General features: G+C 38.2%; 1 protein-coding gene across 1 annotated transcript; it reads right to left on the bottom strand.

The window, feature by feature from the left end:
- Positions 1-452: 452 nt before the first annotated feature.
- LOC133569618 (ubiquitin-conjugating enzyme E2 W) lies at positions 453-16552 on the bottom strand. The gene is made up of 6 exons (XM_061922078.1): positions 16482-16552; positions 15632-15723; positions 6472-6574; positions 3050-3205; positions 2126-2201; positions 453-2038 (listed from the first exon to the last, which is right to left on the bottom strand). The coding sequence occupies exons 1-6, from the start codon at positions 16494-16496 to the stop codon at positions 2025-2027; spliced, it is 456 nt and encodes a 151-aa protein (XP_061778062.1). The 5' UTR covers positions 16497-16552; the 3' UTR covers positions 453-2024.
- Positions 16553-16985: the final 433 nt, after the last annotated feature.

Here is a 16985-nt window from a genome sequence, read left to right as displayed (position 1 = left end):
AATATTAGTTATCTACGAGTACATTGTGGAAAATTGTTTTTTAAACATTTTACTTAGCTGTCATAATGAGATGAGAGACTGACAAGAGTATTGAATAAATCAGACTGTCCCCGCTGGTGGCCGGAATGGTTCAGTCCTGGTTTTCCTCTTCAACGGCTTGGATTCATTTTATTTACATTTCCAGATTAACTTTGTTTAAATCAAATATTGACTTTAGTCACCTGAAAGGTTGAAAGGCCATGTTTGGCCAAGCTCAAATATCTTTCCTCTAGCAACATTGCTGTTTACGTTCTGGTCATATTCTAGGTGTAAATCATGATTGTTTTTTTAACATTTCTTAAAAGATGCTGAAGTCTGTAAATTCCCATGGCAACTGTCACGCATCAGCTGGTTTGTTCTCGCATTGAATTTGTCTAAATACATACTTATCGCCAATAAATTATTCACAACAGTTTAACAAAAAATATTATTTGCTTTTATTATCGATTATGAAAATGAACAGGCACCTATTACACAAGCTTGAACATCCCAGAACATGTTTTCCCAAATATAAATAAACCCTCATCAACCTGCAAACTCGGGATTCCAAACCAAAAATAAAAATAAAATAAAATTAAAAGATGACCATGCAACCTTTTCTCCTGTACCTTCTGGCTAATTTTACTTTCACAACAGCACGATGGTGTTCGACTTGTAATGTATTTTGAAGTTATAGATTTATTTGGCTTAGTGATGTGCTGTGGTCTTCAATAAAAAAGCTAAAAATCCCAGATGGAAAGTTCAAGTTTCTTATCAGTTTCATTTAGGAATATAAATCACACTTTAAAGAGTGTGGTACATGGTAAGATTCACGGCTGTCCTTTTGCAAATAAAAGCTCAAAAATGAATGCAATCCCACTGGAAACTATTATTTTTGTAGTTTGGTTTGTTGCCAACTGTATATATTCTAACTAAAAACAGGCTAACTGTTTACAATAAATGCATCATCCCAATAATTAAACACTGTATACACACACAATAGCTCGACATGTTATTTTACAACATATTCTCCTTTGGTGAAAATATAGTTAAAACATCTGATAGTTATCTATATATATATATATATTTTTTACAGGCGTTCTTTATTGAAAAAAGTACCTGAGCCATAACTCTGACCAGGCAGAATTACAAAGCCTTGTCTTTATTATATGTAAAGACATTTTTTGTCACGCTCTACCATTGCGGAAATATATTAAATTAAATACAACACATGAAAATAATATATTATATATGTATATTTAAAAAAAAAAAGTTAACAGTCCAATCCCCCTTAAAACAGTACAAAAAAGGTGAAATCCTTACATTTTAGAAGCATGTCAAAGCATCAAAACAAAAAAAAAAATGAAAGCAACATTCTTTAAAATGGAAGAGGCCCCTGCTCATGTCTAAGGCTGGATACTATCCCAGTGGAGCTAAACATGAATAGTTTGACCTAATGCCACGCTGGCTTTGCTAGACCAGTAATTAAAACCAATGAGTGGGGTCTGCTTACAGTGTTGGGAATGATGTACTCTCACAGTGCATAAAATAGATGAAGCAATTTAAAGACGATCGGGTCCTTTCCAGACATCCATTAGTTTAGGATAACTCCTTTGTAGGCCCAAGCATGCCGTCCATCGGTTGGTGATTATTGCACAACACAAGGACTTTCAACTGCATCCACACGCGCACACAAAAAGGAACAATTCTAAAAACAGGAAATACGCAAAAAATCCACCTGACGTACTGCATTACTATCGTTTGGCCAGGAAAAGAATCCATCTTGGGTGCATCTAAACGTTCCACGGGTTACCATTCTTGGCTATTACCGACTAAAACATGCATCAAGCTGCCCGGCAGGGGAGGTGGGTGCAATCAAGAGCCTCCAGCGTATGGTGTCCATTGTTCCAGTCAAAGGTCAGAGTTCAGAGACTGAATGATTAAAAAGTGCTTCACGTGGATCAGTAGGACTCCTCTCTTCTGTGACGTATTACAAACTTTGTGCATTAGCAAGTATCATCTGTGAAGGCAATAACAAACGCTGATGTTAAAAGGCACACTCCTTTCAAACTGTCAATTTAATCGACTTGTGGGAATATTTACTTACCGTGATACCACCATTTTGTCTTCTTTGGGTTTTTGTTACACGTTCTTACGTAAAAGGAGTTGTCAGGTGGTCGTCTCTGCAGGAGAAGCACATGCTTAACTCGTCGCACACAGCAGGTATTTAATCTAACTCTAAATAGGAATGGACATCATAAATCAATGTGGAGTCTACTGTGTGAAAACTACCAGCAGAGGGTGCTGTAAAATAAGCACCTATTTTCTTGGTGTTTAATCTAGCTAAGCGGTTAGTTTAGTTATTGACTCAAGAAAGTTTATTTTCCGTAATGGAGGTGATTATTAATAGCTTAGGGGTGCAGCTACACACTGAATGGAGACACTTAAGCTTGTCAGTTGGGTGACTAACTACAGTTAATGTCCAAAAGGGGCAGGGGCGTCGTGGTCGGCATTAATGGACAATATAAATCACATATCTGTTCGCAAAAATTGTCTGATACTGATCAATTATGTAGTAATATTTACATCTAATATAAACTGACCTAAAAATAGCATTATATTCCCTAGGGGAAAAGAAAGTCTGAAAAAGACATGTGTTATATTCAGGCGCTTACAAATGCAAACCAAAAAACTTTTCGCACACACACATACACACAAACACCTTATTAGGAGAGATTGCAACTGTGACTCAGTGTTTGATTTTGTTACTAGACACACATATACTATTTTATTTACACACACACAAATTATGGTAATTACATAATTTTTTTGTGACTCAGTGTTTGATTTTGTTAATAGACACACATATACTGTTATTTACACACACACAAATTATGGTGATTACATCATTTTTTTATTTTTAAATCGGTTTTGAAAGAGTGGTTTTCTTATAATTTTGGCAATATAGTAAATCCTCTGTTCTAATGCCCATCTTTTAAATACACATCTCCCTTTCTTATAGGTTCCTTACCTTTTCTTTGCAGCTGGACAACATGCTAATAATGCTAAGACAGACAGATTGCACTGAGAGGGCTGGGGACCAGTCTTCCGTCAGGATGGACAGACAAATGTGACCGTTGCTATACACATGCGGGTGGACAGGTATATTCTCCCCTGTGAACATTACCTGCAACAGTGACACAGAATAATGAAGCAATTTTTATATTTTAAATCAATCCAAACCTTTCAATCAAAATTCTCTGCATTTTTCTACATGAGAATTTTTAAGATCTCTAAATTGGAAAAACTTCCAGCGAAAAAGACAACTATGACCACTTAAAACTTGTACGATGGGAACATCAGGGTGCATAAAACAATTGTTTGACATGCAAACTGCTTAAATAAACCAAGTCCTGTGTTTTTGGACCTAGATTGGCCACCTGCACCTCAAATAACCTTTTTTCAGTGATGTACCGCTTGTGAACATTTTTTTAAATTAAATTACCCCCTAATCAGAGCAAAGCATCTTTGGTTGTAAAAAAAAGATGAAGTAAAATACAGTGCTATGCTGCTGCCCCCGCGACCCAAGCCCGGGTAGCGGTAGAAGATGGATGGATGGATTATTACAGGAAAAAGTTGTATACACATGTGTTATACATCAGTCTCATAGTAATAACCGTTGTAGATTGGCTTGGGCATTTTATAAGGACGCCTTAGTGCCGCCATTTTGAGACTCAAATGCATTGTGAATGGACTGCAGCTGTTGTATTGAAGAGGGAATAGCAAACTTCTGGTTTTAGTTGGGGGTGGTCAGTGTATGAAATATAGGTCTCCGTGAGACCTACATTGTGGTTTTTGTTTCATGTGTGTATGACTGTCCTACAGTGAGTTAGAAGCAGTTTTGTCTGAGCAGGAAGCCGCCATTTTGTGACAGCAGTAGCACAATAGCACCAGCGCACCGGTTCTTTGCGGGCTCATAAAATTCAAACCGGGGTTGTAATTAAAACTCTTTCATCAACTTTTAATCAGAAGGGTTCAATCTCTCTTCCGTGTTTATTTTAAGCCGAAACGACAAACGGCCTCAGGAGATAATGTATGATTTTTTTTTTGCCAACTTTTGTATTGAAGGGGGAATTGCAAACTTCCTGTTGCTTTTAGCTGGGGGTTGTCAGTGTATTAAATATAGGTCTAACTAAGACCTACATAGGTTTTTGTTTCATGTTTCTATGACATTCCTACTGGAAGTTAGAGACAGTTTTGTCTGTTTTCTTCCTAGGGGGCGCTAGAGCGCAATTTTGAGTTTTAGAGTTTGGTTTTTTGATTAGATCGCAATTTTTGCCAGTCCTGATGTGTGTGTCAAAATTGGCATGTTAAGGGGGTCAAATTACAGCTCAAAGAGGCGGCGGTATAATACCGATAAAACGCTAGAAATTCAATAGGGTCCTCTGTTCCAAAAGGACATCGGTCCCTAATAAAGATTTCTACACATAGAAGTAATCAACTTTAAGTGCCCTCTTTGGGGATTGTAGTAGAGATCCATCTGGATTCATGAACTTAATTCTAAACAGTTCTTCACAAAAAAAAAAAAAATCTTTAACATCAATATTTATGGAACATGACCACAAAAAATGTAGCTGTCAAAACTGAATATTGCATTGTTGTATTTTTTTTTCACAGTTTATGAACTTACATTCATATTTTGTTGAAGTATTATTCAATAAATATATTTATAGAGGATTTATTAATTGCTATTTTTAGAATATTTAAAAAAAAATCTCACGTACCCCTTGGCATACTTTCAAGTACCCCCAGGGGTACGCGTACCCCCATTTGAGAACCACTGGTGTAGGGGAATGGAACCAACAAAGTATATAAATAGATAATAAAATAAATACCAGGCTGGGAAATAAGGCACTGATTGGTCAAGGCAAATATAGTATTTCAAAACCAAACGCTGGTTTATTTGTTGGCGGAGGTAACTATTCATGACATACGATGTGAGGCAGTGGCTGATTAAACTCATCAATTTATCAGTGTTTTGTGGCAGCAAATTATGTCAGTGAACCTCATTTCAAAGAAATGTGCACTGACTTGTTCTATTTATTGTTCAATGTGTGTTTACATGTTATTCTTATATTATTATATTATATTCTCATAGTCATCATTGTCACCGACGTCCCACTGGGTCATTATTGTCACCAATGTCCCACTGGGTGTGAGTTTTCCTTGCCCTTATGTGGGCCTACCGAGGATGTCGTGGTGGTTTGTGCAGCCCTTTGAGACACTAGTGATTTAGGGCTATATAAGTAAACATTGATTGATTGATTGATATGTGATATTGTGTCTGCTGTATTGTTAAAATGTTGTACACATTGAAGTCACCCAGAGCCTTTGTATTTTTATTGTGCAAACAAACTTATTTTTGACAAGGAAAAGTTCAAAATGGTGATCTCATTGTCCAAAGCATGAAGATATGGCACCACGTAAGCCAAATAAAGTGAAATGTTTACATACAGTATTTCAAAATAATTTGTGTGAATTTGAAATATTCTGGTCCAATCTACCTCCTACCAAGGTGTAAAGATGATTAAAGAGTGTTATTTCATGTCAACAATCGATCATACACTGATTAGGGACGTAACGATAAACGGTATTACTGATAACCGTGGTGAAACTCCTTTGATGGTTATTGTTACCATTTTAATTAAAATGATGAAAAAAGTGTCACTTACAACTGCACTTTGATAAACTCACTGACTTGCGCCAGCTCACATGAAAACAGGAGTTTAACACCTCTCCCAATTAAGAAACAACATACCCAATCCAAATGTATATGAACACATTGTGTCCGAGCAACTAAGACATTCAATTGTGTACATTGAACCTATAAGCTGTGTTTATTTAAAAACAGTGGTCGTTATATACTCAGAGATACGAGACAAGGTTTCGTTCAATAATCGCTGAAACGCCCGCCAGAAATAAACAACATTTGTTAAGCTCTTTTCATTTAAATACATGTTTAAGTGCTACAATACAAAACAATAATTAATTGTTTAAAGTTTAGTCATTAAAACAGCCAAAACAATACCAACACACTATTGGTGAAGCATAGGAAACACAACACATGCAAAATAGTGACTACTCAACAGGCTGTCTATTTGTTTTATTTAAAAAAATACCTTGGTCAAAATATTTCACTGTGTATAAGTAGTTTTTGAGCACATTCAACAATATTGTGATCATTATAACCAAAATAATTTTGGTCACAATAACTACAATGATTAATTCATATTAAATCCCCAATCCTTTCCAACACTGCTTCACTGCATTCACTTGTCATTTCAGGCTCCTAATTCCTTTCATAATGGATGTTAAATGATGCCAGTGTTTGGAGAGAAGTGTGATGGTTGTTTGAAGACAGTAAAAAAAGAAAAAAACTGTAACAGTGCTTACCTGAGGTGAATCAAATGGATATCGACTACTAAATTTGAAGAGCAACTGAAATTTTTCTCCTTCATACAATGTGCCGGGGGCTCCCTCCATGTCCACAATCCACCTGGAGAAAGAAACCGCATTAAATAATATATGGTAAGTTTGAGTATAGCACTGTAAACACAAATGTCTTCGTCGTGTGATGAGCAAAGCTCAAAGCTCAATTTACTATTATTTAAGTTCAGCCAATTACATGAATAGGAAGTGTATGCTCATAGTATAAGGTTCTAAGGAGACATAAAAAGGGGTCATTGATGGAAACATGATAATCTCTGACCTAATTTCTTTCAGGAGAGTGAAGCTGATAAGACACCGAGAACTTGTGGCTGTTTGGGTTTAAGGCCTCAGGGCTTTTTCTGATGTGTACAAGCATTCAGGCCATACAGCATCAGGTCAGGGCTTCACTTGGAGAGGACTAATCATTCTCAAATGCTTTGAAAGTAGCTCCAGGATGTTAAAGCTATTGCACTGTAGTCTTATATGTAAGACTACAGTGCTCAACTCATCATGCTTAATTTATTACACTGTGTACAGTGGAAACTTCAAATACTTACTTGTCATTCAACTGTTCACGCACATTTTGGTGTAAAATTAAAGTACACCTCTAAAATCTCCACAAAACATAACTGAATTTTGAACCTATAGTTTGCATGATGGTACGGGACAATACAATATCTTGTGAGACTTCCATAGATGTCTGTGTGTATACAGTAGGCCAACCTCAAAACACTTTGTCTTCTTTATACTACAAACTAATTTGGGATATAATCAACATATTAATTTAGCCTTGATTAATGCGATTAGGCCCTCCGATGAGATGGCAACTTGTCCAGGGTGTACACCGCCTTCTGCCTGATTGTAGCTGAGATAGGCACCAGCGCCCCTCTCACCCCAAAGGGAATAAGTGGTAGAAAATGGATGGATGGATAATGCGATAAGGTGGCGACTTGTCCAGGGTCTACCCTGCCTTCCGCCCAAGTGCAGCTGGTATAGGCTCAAGCCCCCCCTGAACCCGAGAGGGACAAACGGTAAAAAATGGATGGATAATGCTGAATCCATTATATTGCCTATTCCTAGTTACTGCAAATAATTAGGTGATTATTTTATGTAAATGAGCAACACAGTAGGCTACATTCATCTGTTCTGTCCTGGCTACAACATTACTCGGTCAAAAATTAGACAAAATTAAACATTGGAAAGCAAACAGTGTTTATTAAGTTATTCGTTTTGCTTCCTGAAATCGTATTTTAATCATTACTCCTCTTCAACATAATTGTCTGTAGCTTAAAAAAATAATAATGGAAAATATGGATATATATAAACTAGCGTATTTTTCAGACTATATGTCGCAGTTTTTTTCATAGTTTGGCTATGACATATACTCCGGAGCGACTTGTGTGAAATTATTAACACATTACCGTACAATATCAAATAATATGATTTCTCATTCGCGGAAGAGACGAAGAAAATGTCAGCAATTGTCACACACACGTCAGCAATCGTCACATACACATCAACCTATGAGAATTTGGCGGGGGAGGGTCATGGCAGAAGTGCATTGTGGGTCATGGAATGCTAACTGCTATATGCTACTGCCGTAGCTATTAAAATGGATCATTTCATCGTTGGCGGTAACTTATGAAAACTGAGAAGGACTGAACAAAAATGGCACCGAAAAGGAAATCATGTACTACAGATTACAAGCTGGACGTAGTGAAATATGCAGCAGAAAACGACAAGAGGAAGTGGCGCATACCTTTGGAGTTGGCAGAGTTGTTTAGAAGCGACATCGAGGACGAATATTTCATCGGATTTATCGATAAGGAGTGACAGATTGTTTGGTAAACAAATAACATGTTCTATATGTTATAGTTATTTGAATGACTCTTACCATAATATGTTACGTTAACAAACCAGGCACGTTCTCAGTTGGTTATTTATGCGTCACATAACGTACACTTATTCAGCCTGTTGTTCACTATTCTTTATTCATTTCAAATTGCTTTTCAAATGTCTATTCTTGGTGTTGGTTTTTATCAAATAAATTTCCCCCAAAAATGTGACTTATACTCCAGTGTGACGTATATATGTTTTTTTCCTTCTTTATTATGCATTTTTTGCCGGTGCGACGTATACTCTTGAGCGATTTATAATCCGAAAAATACGGTACTCATTTTCGTTTTGTTTATTATCTTTTACTGGACATTGTATTACATTAAAATTGTCAGTCCAGTGAAGTAAACAATAGGACAAGGGCAAAGTGAGTATATAGGAGTTGCGTTGTTTGCTTGACTCCTTGCATCAGCTACTAAAGCCAAGCAGTCTGCTCGATCGTACTGTAAACTGAAAAACAATGTCAGTGTTCTCTAAGCAAGGCTGGGGGAAAAAAGGGCACCTTATCTGTTGCACACAAACCCACAATGCGAGCATTTTTATGTTTGTGTCAAATAATTATCTTGCCCTTCTGGCTGGGAGAAAAAATAAAACATGACCCGAGAGGGAAATTCCTGCTTAAGGTCAACCCTGGCTGCTCAAAAGTGTTGACACACCCATCCAAACCATCTCAAGCCCGGGATGCACGTTCAACAGGGAAGCCAGCAAAACTGGTTGGAATACTTTGACAGTCGCACAAAACATTTAGAGTCTGACTGAGATGTCGTCACGGAATAAACTCCAAAGCTTAAAAATAACTTACTAAGGAAACTGAAAAAAAAAAACTGAATTTATCTTGTGAACCTGTGAGTGTCATTTAAACGGCCTATTACTGACACACATTGAAGGAACACTAAAAGTCAGACTGCAATGCCAACTTTTAAATATTTGATAAGGAAGAGACTGGTAATACTCCAGGGTCACTTGAGAGGTGGAAACACTGCCAATTCATCCTACCTGAAATTACAATTCGTCTTATTGGTTATTTATTGCCACAACTTCATTTTACAGATGTTCACAGACATGCTAAGTGCCATAACTAATCAAAATATTAGATTTCAGAAGAGGTGCACAAAAATGTATTAAAAAACCAAACAAACACTATATCGAATAACTTGATGATTCTTCTTACTCATTCCTCCTTCTCACTAACCAATTAATTGACATGAGTCTTTCAATTAGTTTATATTACTGTAGTGCCCCGTCAACTATCCCTGCAGGACCTCCCATAAATAAAGCCGAAAAGAAATGAGCCTGACCCAACTGAAAACATTTCTTAACGACGTACATGAAAGAGAAAAACAGGTTTTATTTTATATTTTTTAAATGAGTGGCCATTGACCAAGCGTATTTCACAGCTTGACTTACATTTTCATCAATATGGAGTTTATATAATTCAAACAGTCAGTCCTGTTTACAATCCACTCCTAAGTGGTTTTGTATGTACCTACATACAAGATTAGATTTTTAATCAAAATGTCATTTTAATCGATTCTCAAAACCAAAAAGGTATTAACACACAACATTGTATTGCAAATAATTCTAGTTGTACATGCATAAAAATATATGAAATGCCACATTAAATAGATAAATATTTAACATTGCAGTGTTTCCCCCAGAAAATGTGATAGTTATGGTGGTGACTCTCCAGGGGGAGGGGACCAGGAAGAGGGTGGGTGGGTGCAAGGATCGGTGTAACTCGGCCTGTCGCCATCACGTCTCCACCTCGTCGCTGCCACCACAGCCTGGGGGGCAATAGACTACAGACTGCGGTGAAGTCGCATGAAGAAGCCTACAACTTTTGGTTGTTTTCTGCTCCATTTGCTGAATGGCGATACACAGTATATCTCGATATTTTTTCCATATAGTAAAAACAAAACAGTCCTAGTTACCTGAGATACTAATGACTTAGTAATTTACTAAGTCAAAATAGTGACAAAATGACTTACAAAGTCAAATGAATGACTTACTGTAAGTACGTGTTTGCAATAAGCGTTTGAAAAAAAACAAAAAAAAGTTAAAAGTGGGACCATATGTTGACATATGCTCAACTCATCATGCTTAATTTATTACAGCATTTGGGAAGCCTGTAGTTGATTTTTGTTTTGTAAATGTTATATTTTTATCAACATGTGATAGCAGTGACCCTGCCGTTCAAAATAAAGCTGCTACATTACTAATGATTAATGGAACTATATCTAAAAAAAAAATAGTCCCTGAACACCATGGAGTTCATATAGGCTTTATGATGCACTTACATTATTATATCAACTATCAGGGACAGCTTCAGGAAACTCTTCATTTAACATAATGTCCTTTTTTGCTGCTTCAAAACAGAAAAAGGTAGTGAAAATACTTATTTGTTGACTGTAGGTCAATAATGCTTGTCTATCTCTCACAGACAGGGCTTTGCTGTCCGTAACACGGACACACCGCATAGTGAGCTAACGTTACGCTAAAAGCTAATTAGCCTTCACCTCAAGGACTGTAAGCAAGCTGAGCTGCCGCTTATGTTTCTAGAACGTCAACAGGCTCATAGTGATGTTACTAGTAGTTGACTTGGAAGTAGGGCTGGGCTATATATCGCTGGTTTGTCTCTGTGCGATACAGAAAATGACTATATCGTGATAATCGAGTATAAGTCCTCACGCAGTTGCTTTTAGCTGCTGGCATTACACTACATGCTATTATCACTCCTTCTTGTGTCTCCATCTCACAAACAGCAATCGCACCTTCTTACACACGTCACATAATGTTACGTCATACGTCACATACGTAAACGCCCTCGTGGAGCAGAGAGGTAGCAGCATGGGTAACGTTAGCTGTGATGCTAGCGTAGCTGTGCGAGTGGTAATACGAGAGAAAGAAAGTGCGAATCTGGTAACAAATGAAGGAAGAATTAATTCCCAATAAAAACAGCAGGGGGTCCATCGTTTGGCGGTGGTTTGGCTTCAAGCAGGAATTTGTCAAACAGACAACTTTAATTTGTCAAGTGTGGGGCACAAGCGTTGCTACCAAAAGTAGCATTACTGCTTATATATAGCATCATTTGAAAAGTCACCTGCTAAAGAATGAAGAGTGTTTACACCGAATGTCAACATCTCCAATCGGTGCCACACGCCCACATCAAAATGCCGAGGCAAACATTTCCAGATCAACACCTTATGAAAAAAACAGTCAACAACAAAAGGAGATAATGTCCGCAGTAAACTACCAGATTGCAAAGGACATACACTATTTGATTTCCTATTATGCAGCTCATTTTTATTTGACACTTATTTTTCAAGGTTAAGGCAAAATATCGAGATATATATCGTATAATGCGATATTAAAAAAAGGCCATATCGCCCAGCCCTCCTTGGAAGTGTTTATTATAATTTGGGGAGAGTTTGCTGCATTATGCTTACTTGCTAAACACCTTTCTGCTCACCCCACCGCAGAAGCACCGACTCCATACGCTCTGAATACGAACTGCCGATTGGCTGCTACATGCGCTCTGAATACGGACTGCTGATTGGCTGTTACAAACCCCGTTTCCAGATGAGTTGGGAAATTGTGTTAGATGTTAATATAAATGTAAATCATTTCAACCCATATTCAGTTGAATATGCTACAAAGACAACATATTTGATGTTCAAACTGATAAAAAAATTTTTTTGCAAATAATCATTAACTTTAGAATTTGATGTCAGCAACACGTGACAAAGAAGTTGGGAAAAGTGGCAATAAATACTAATAACGTTGAGAAATTCTGGAACATCCCACAGGTGTGCAGGCTAATTGGGAACAGGTGGGTGCCATGATTGGGTATAAAAGCAGCTTCTATGAAATGCTAAGTAATTTACAAACAAAGATGGGGCGAGGGTCACCAATTTGTAATTGTCGAACAGTTTTAGAACAACATTTCTCAACGAGCTATTGCAAGGTATTTAGGGATTTTACTATCTACGGTCCGTAAAATTATCAAAAGGTTCAGAGATACTGAGTAAATCACTGTATATAAGCGATGATGTTATGGACCGTTGATCCCTCAGGCGGTACTGCATCAAAAACAGACATCAGTGTGTAAAGGATATCACCACATGGGCTCAGGAACACTTCGTAAAACCACTGTCAGTAACTAAAGTTGGTTGCTACATCTGTAAGTGCAAGTTAAAACTCTGCTATGCAAAGCAAAACCCATTTATCAACAATACCAAGGAACACCGCTGGCTTCACTGGGCCCGAGCTCATCTAAGGTGGACTGAAGCAAAGTGGAAAAGTGTTCTGTGGTCTGACGAGTCCACATTTCAAATTATATTTGGAAACTGTGGCCGTGGTGTCCTCCGGAACAAAGAGGAAAATAACCATCCGAATTGTTATAGGCGCGAAGTTCAAAAGCCAGCATCTGTGATGGTATGGGGGTGTATTAGTGCCCAAGGCATGGGTAACTTACACATCTGTGAAGGCACCATTAATGCTGAATGGTACATACAGGTTTTGGAACAACATATGTTGCCAGCCAAGCAACGTTATCATGAACGCCCCAGCTTATTTCAGCAAGACAATGCCAAGCCACGTGTTACAACAGCGTGGCTTTGTAGTTAAAGAGTGCGGGTACTTTCCTGGCCCGCCTGCAGTCAAGACCTGTCTCCCATCAAAAATGTGTGGCGCATTATTAAGCGTAAAATACGACAGTAGAGACCCCGGACTGTTGAACGACTAAAGCTCTACATAAAACAAGAATGGGAAAGAATTCCACTTTCAAAGCTTCAACAATTAATTTCCTCAGTTCCCAAATGTTTATTGAGTGTTGTTAAAATAAAAGGTGATGTAACACAGTGGTGAACATGCCCTTTCCCAACTACTTTGGCACATGTTGCAGCCATGAAATTCTAAGTTAATTATTATTTACAAAAAAAATATTGTTTATGAGTTTGAACATCAAATATCTTGTCTTTGTAGTGCTATCAACTGAATATAGGTTGAAAATTATTTGCAAATCATTGTATTTCATACATCTAACACAATTTCCCAACTCATATGGAAACGGGGTTTGTACATGCGCTCTGAATACGCACTGCTGATTGGCTGTTACCGCTCTGCGTGTAACCAATCAGATGGTTCTGTGTGTGGGACAGTGCTGGGTGCTGCAGTGGGAGCAGCTTGCTAAGACTTTAGTTTAGGCAGTGGCTCTGTGTTGTTAAGGCAGTCGGCTTAACAGCAAAGCACTGCGGGAAACCCTGCATTGCTTTTACCTTAACTGAAAACTCTTGTTGGCAAAGACCGCCATGAGAGGACAGATGTTCTTTGCTACAAATAATTTCTTGGATTCAATAGCGTTTTATTACTTTCTTTATCCGAGTGCTAGTACATGTAACTTTCTTCGGCCCCATGGTGGCTTTTCTTTTTGCAGTCATATGTGTTTGTTACATGCAATGTCTTCCTGTGTGATATCTGAGGCAAAAATTTGCATTGAAAACCATATAGTCCAAATTAGGGCTGGGCGATAAATCGATATATCGCGTGTTTGTCTCTGTGCGATATAGAAAATGACTATATTGTGAAATTCGAGTATACGTTTTCACGCAGTTGCTTTTAGCTGCTGGCATTACACTACAGGCTCTTCCCACCCTTTCTTGTGTTTCCTCTCACAGACATTAAGCGCAGGTTCTTACACACGTCCCTACTGTCACGTCATACGTCACATACGTATACGCCCTCGCGGAGCATAGAGGTAGCAGCATGGATATTGTTAGCTGTGATGCTAGCGAAGTCGTGCGAGTGGTGATACAAGAGAGAGAAGGTGCAAGTCTGGTAAAAAAAGAAGGAAAAATTAATTCCCAAGAAAAACGGGGTCTATCGTCTGGCGGTGGTTCAGCTTCAAGCGGGAAGATGTCAAATAGACAATTTTAATTTTTCAAGCGTAGGGCACAAGCGTAGCTACCAAAAGTAGCATTACTGCTAATATGTAGCATGATTTGAAAACTCACCTGCTAATAACTGTTTAATAAATACAGTTTTGGTCAATTGAATTAGTTGTGATTTCCTTCTCTACATGAAGGTTTAAAAGTAGCATATATTAATGCAGTATGAACAAGAATGTTTTAATGTAGACACATAGAATCATCATACAGCTGTGATTATATGTATCAAGTGTTCATTCAAGGTTAAGGCAAAATATTGAAATATGTATCGTGTATCGCGATATGGCCTAAAAATAGAGATATTAAAAAAAGGCCATATCTCCCAGCCTTAGTCCAAAGTGGTTGATACCAAAACCGAGATAACCGCTGTATTTTGACAATTTTCACAACCACAGATCTTGACCATAAATACATCACTGGCTTGAATACCATTTGGCATAAGGAACTAACTCTTACTAAGAAAATTAAGTTTACGTTAAGTTCAGTTCCCCTTTGCATTGTCAGATTTTCTGGGAAACAGCATTTAGCAAACATATATTTAAACAAAATTCCACTTAAGTAAAAGTTGAAAGACACTAAAGTGAACATTATTGTTTAACACTTTTTACACCGAATGTTTACGTTGTCAGTTTAAAAGACACGCAATGTTTTTTTTTTATATACATTTGCTTGAAAATGAGGATGTTTCCGCACAAATATTTGCACTTAAAATACATGTTTGTAGTAATAAATATAATGATACACCTTTGTGTTCAATTACAGTAACTGTGTACATTCCTGCCACTTCATTTTACAGATTATGATTTTTTTTAAACCAAGCCTTTTATTTTGGCACAAAACCACAATAATGGGTTGTACTTGTATAGCGCTTTTCTACCTTCAAGGTACTCAAAGCGCTTTGACACTACTTCCACATTCACCCATTCACACACATTCACACACTGATGGAGGGAGCTACCATGCAAGGCGCTAACCAGCACCCATCAGGAGCAAGGGTGAAGTGTCTTGCTCAGGACACAACGGACATGACGAGGTTGGTACTTGGTGGGGATTGAACCAGGTACCCTCAGGTCGCGCACGGCCACTCTTCACTGCGCCACGCCGTCCCCATAATAAATGTACTGTGGCCTTAATTCGGTCACAATATTGTACCGTGAGATTTTGATGCTGTTACCTCACTAATACACTTTTTTTTAAGAGAATCGTGATATAATTTCTAACTGTGATACCCCAGAATTGCTCAGCCCTAGAATTAAGAGTGTAAACATGACAAGGGTACTTACTGTGTTATGGTGTTCTGTACACTTTTCTCGTTAAGCGTCATTCCGGGGGGTGGATCGTTTTGCAGGGCTAATAATTCCTTTTGTAGCCTTTTCTGTTATGGGCAAACATTATAGTATTAAACATTATCAAATACAGAACAAAACCCCATTCAAAATTGTGCCATTCTTCATTTTGAACAACCAAGACACAAATCCCACTCTTCATGTCACTTTGGCAAAGAGTAATGACATTAAATTAGTTTAATAAGCAAGAAACGGAGGATTTGTTTTACTACTATCCCTAGGTTTTGCCATTGTAGCAACTTTTGTCTACGTGATACATACAAGATAAATATCGTAAGGGATGAATGCACACATACAAGCATTGCCATGAGTGTGTATCCTGGTGTTTATTCGACTGTGTCCTTAATGGGTCAACTCTTGTGATGATGAAGCGATGCACCTGTTCAGCTCAAGAGGATACTGGAACAGGTCGCCTCACAAGCTAACTCAACAGAGCAGCAGAAGGAATATACACTGAAATTACAGGTGTGGCATTATATTTGCTGTGGTATCAGAGTGTTAGCAAAGAGACGACATCGTTGGCCATGAGTATTTTGAGCAAGGGCTAACTGGTTTGTCCGCTAGCCTTCGGTGTTGGTGAGGATGTGCTAACGTCGGTAGTAATGCTAGCAGCAACCGCCACAGTCTACAGTTTCGGTCGACATGTCACTGCGTTCACACACTCGTCACGGAGGCTTCGGACAAAAGCCGTTGAGTCGATGACGTCGTGACTTAAAAAGAGGCCGAAAGCCTGTGGCCAAAGCGGGTACATGGTCAACTTAGCGGCGGCTGTCATTTGTGCTCTTACCTGCATCGACGCCATGATGGAAGCCCCTCCTGCCTCCACGCAACAGCGCGCAGTAATGTTGAGGCGGGGACGTCACGTAGACACGTGACCGGACAATTTGTTTTCATACAAGGCGACACAAGGCTGTCAATTGTCGACAGAGAAAACAAAATTAAAACCTTCAAAATGTACACCGTTTGTGTGCAGTTAATCAAAAAATATGAAACTACAGAAATATTTATAAAACAATAGTTATTTTATATATTTGTATTTTCGGAAGGGGAGGGGGAGCTTAGCTTCTGTTTTAATTCGCACGAGCTGAACTTTTTTTGATTACAATTTTAACATGAATGGCGCTTGACAGCGCTGTGTTATTTGGGTCCAAAATGGCTCTTTCAACGTTCTGGGTTGCCTACACCTGCGTTTGTGGAAAAGGGGCAAATGAGTGAAATTGACAGACGTTGCCATGGAGACAAGGGTTTTCTTACGTTCCCGGCTGCAGTCACACCGCGACACCTGTCTGTC

The sequence above is a fragment of the Nerophis ophidion genome, linkage group LG15, assembly GCF_033978795.1.
Source record: "Nerophis ophidion isolate RoL-2023_Sa linkage group LG15, RoL_Noph_v1.0, whole genome shotgun sequence".
Taxonomy (NCBI): Eukaryota; Metazoa; Chordata; class Actinopteri; order Syngnathiformes; family Syngnathidae; genus Nerophis; species Nerophis ophidion.
This window is presented reverse-complemented; position numbering and strand designations above follow the sequence as displayed.

Bases quoted from the DNA above. Each gene is read 5' to 3' on its own strand.
- LOC133569618 (XM_061922078.1), bottom strand. The intron at 6,575-15,631 runs GTAAGTACCCTT...TTCTTTCTCCAG, and splicing joins GTACAGAACACCATAACACA to GTGGATTGTGGACATGGAGG. The intron at 3,206-6,471 runs GTAAGCACTGTT...TCACTGTTGCAG, and splicing joins ATCCATTTGATTCACCTCAG to GTAATGTTCACAGGGGAGAA.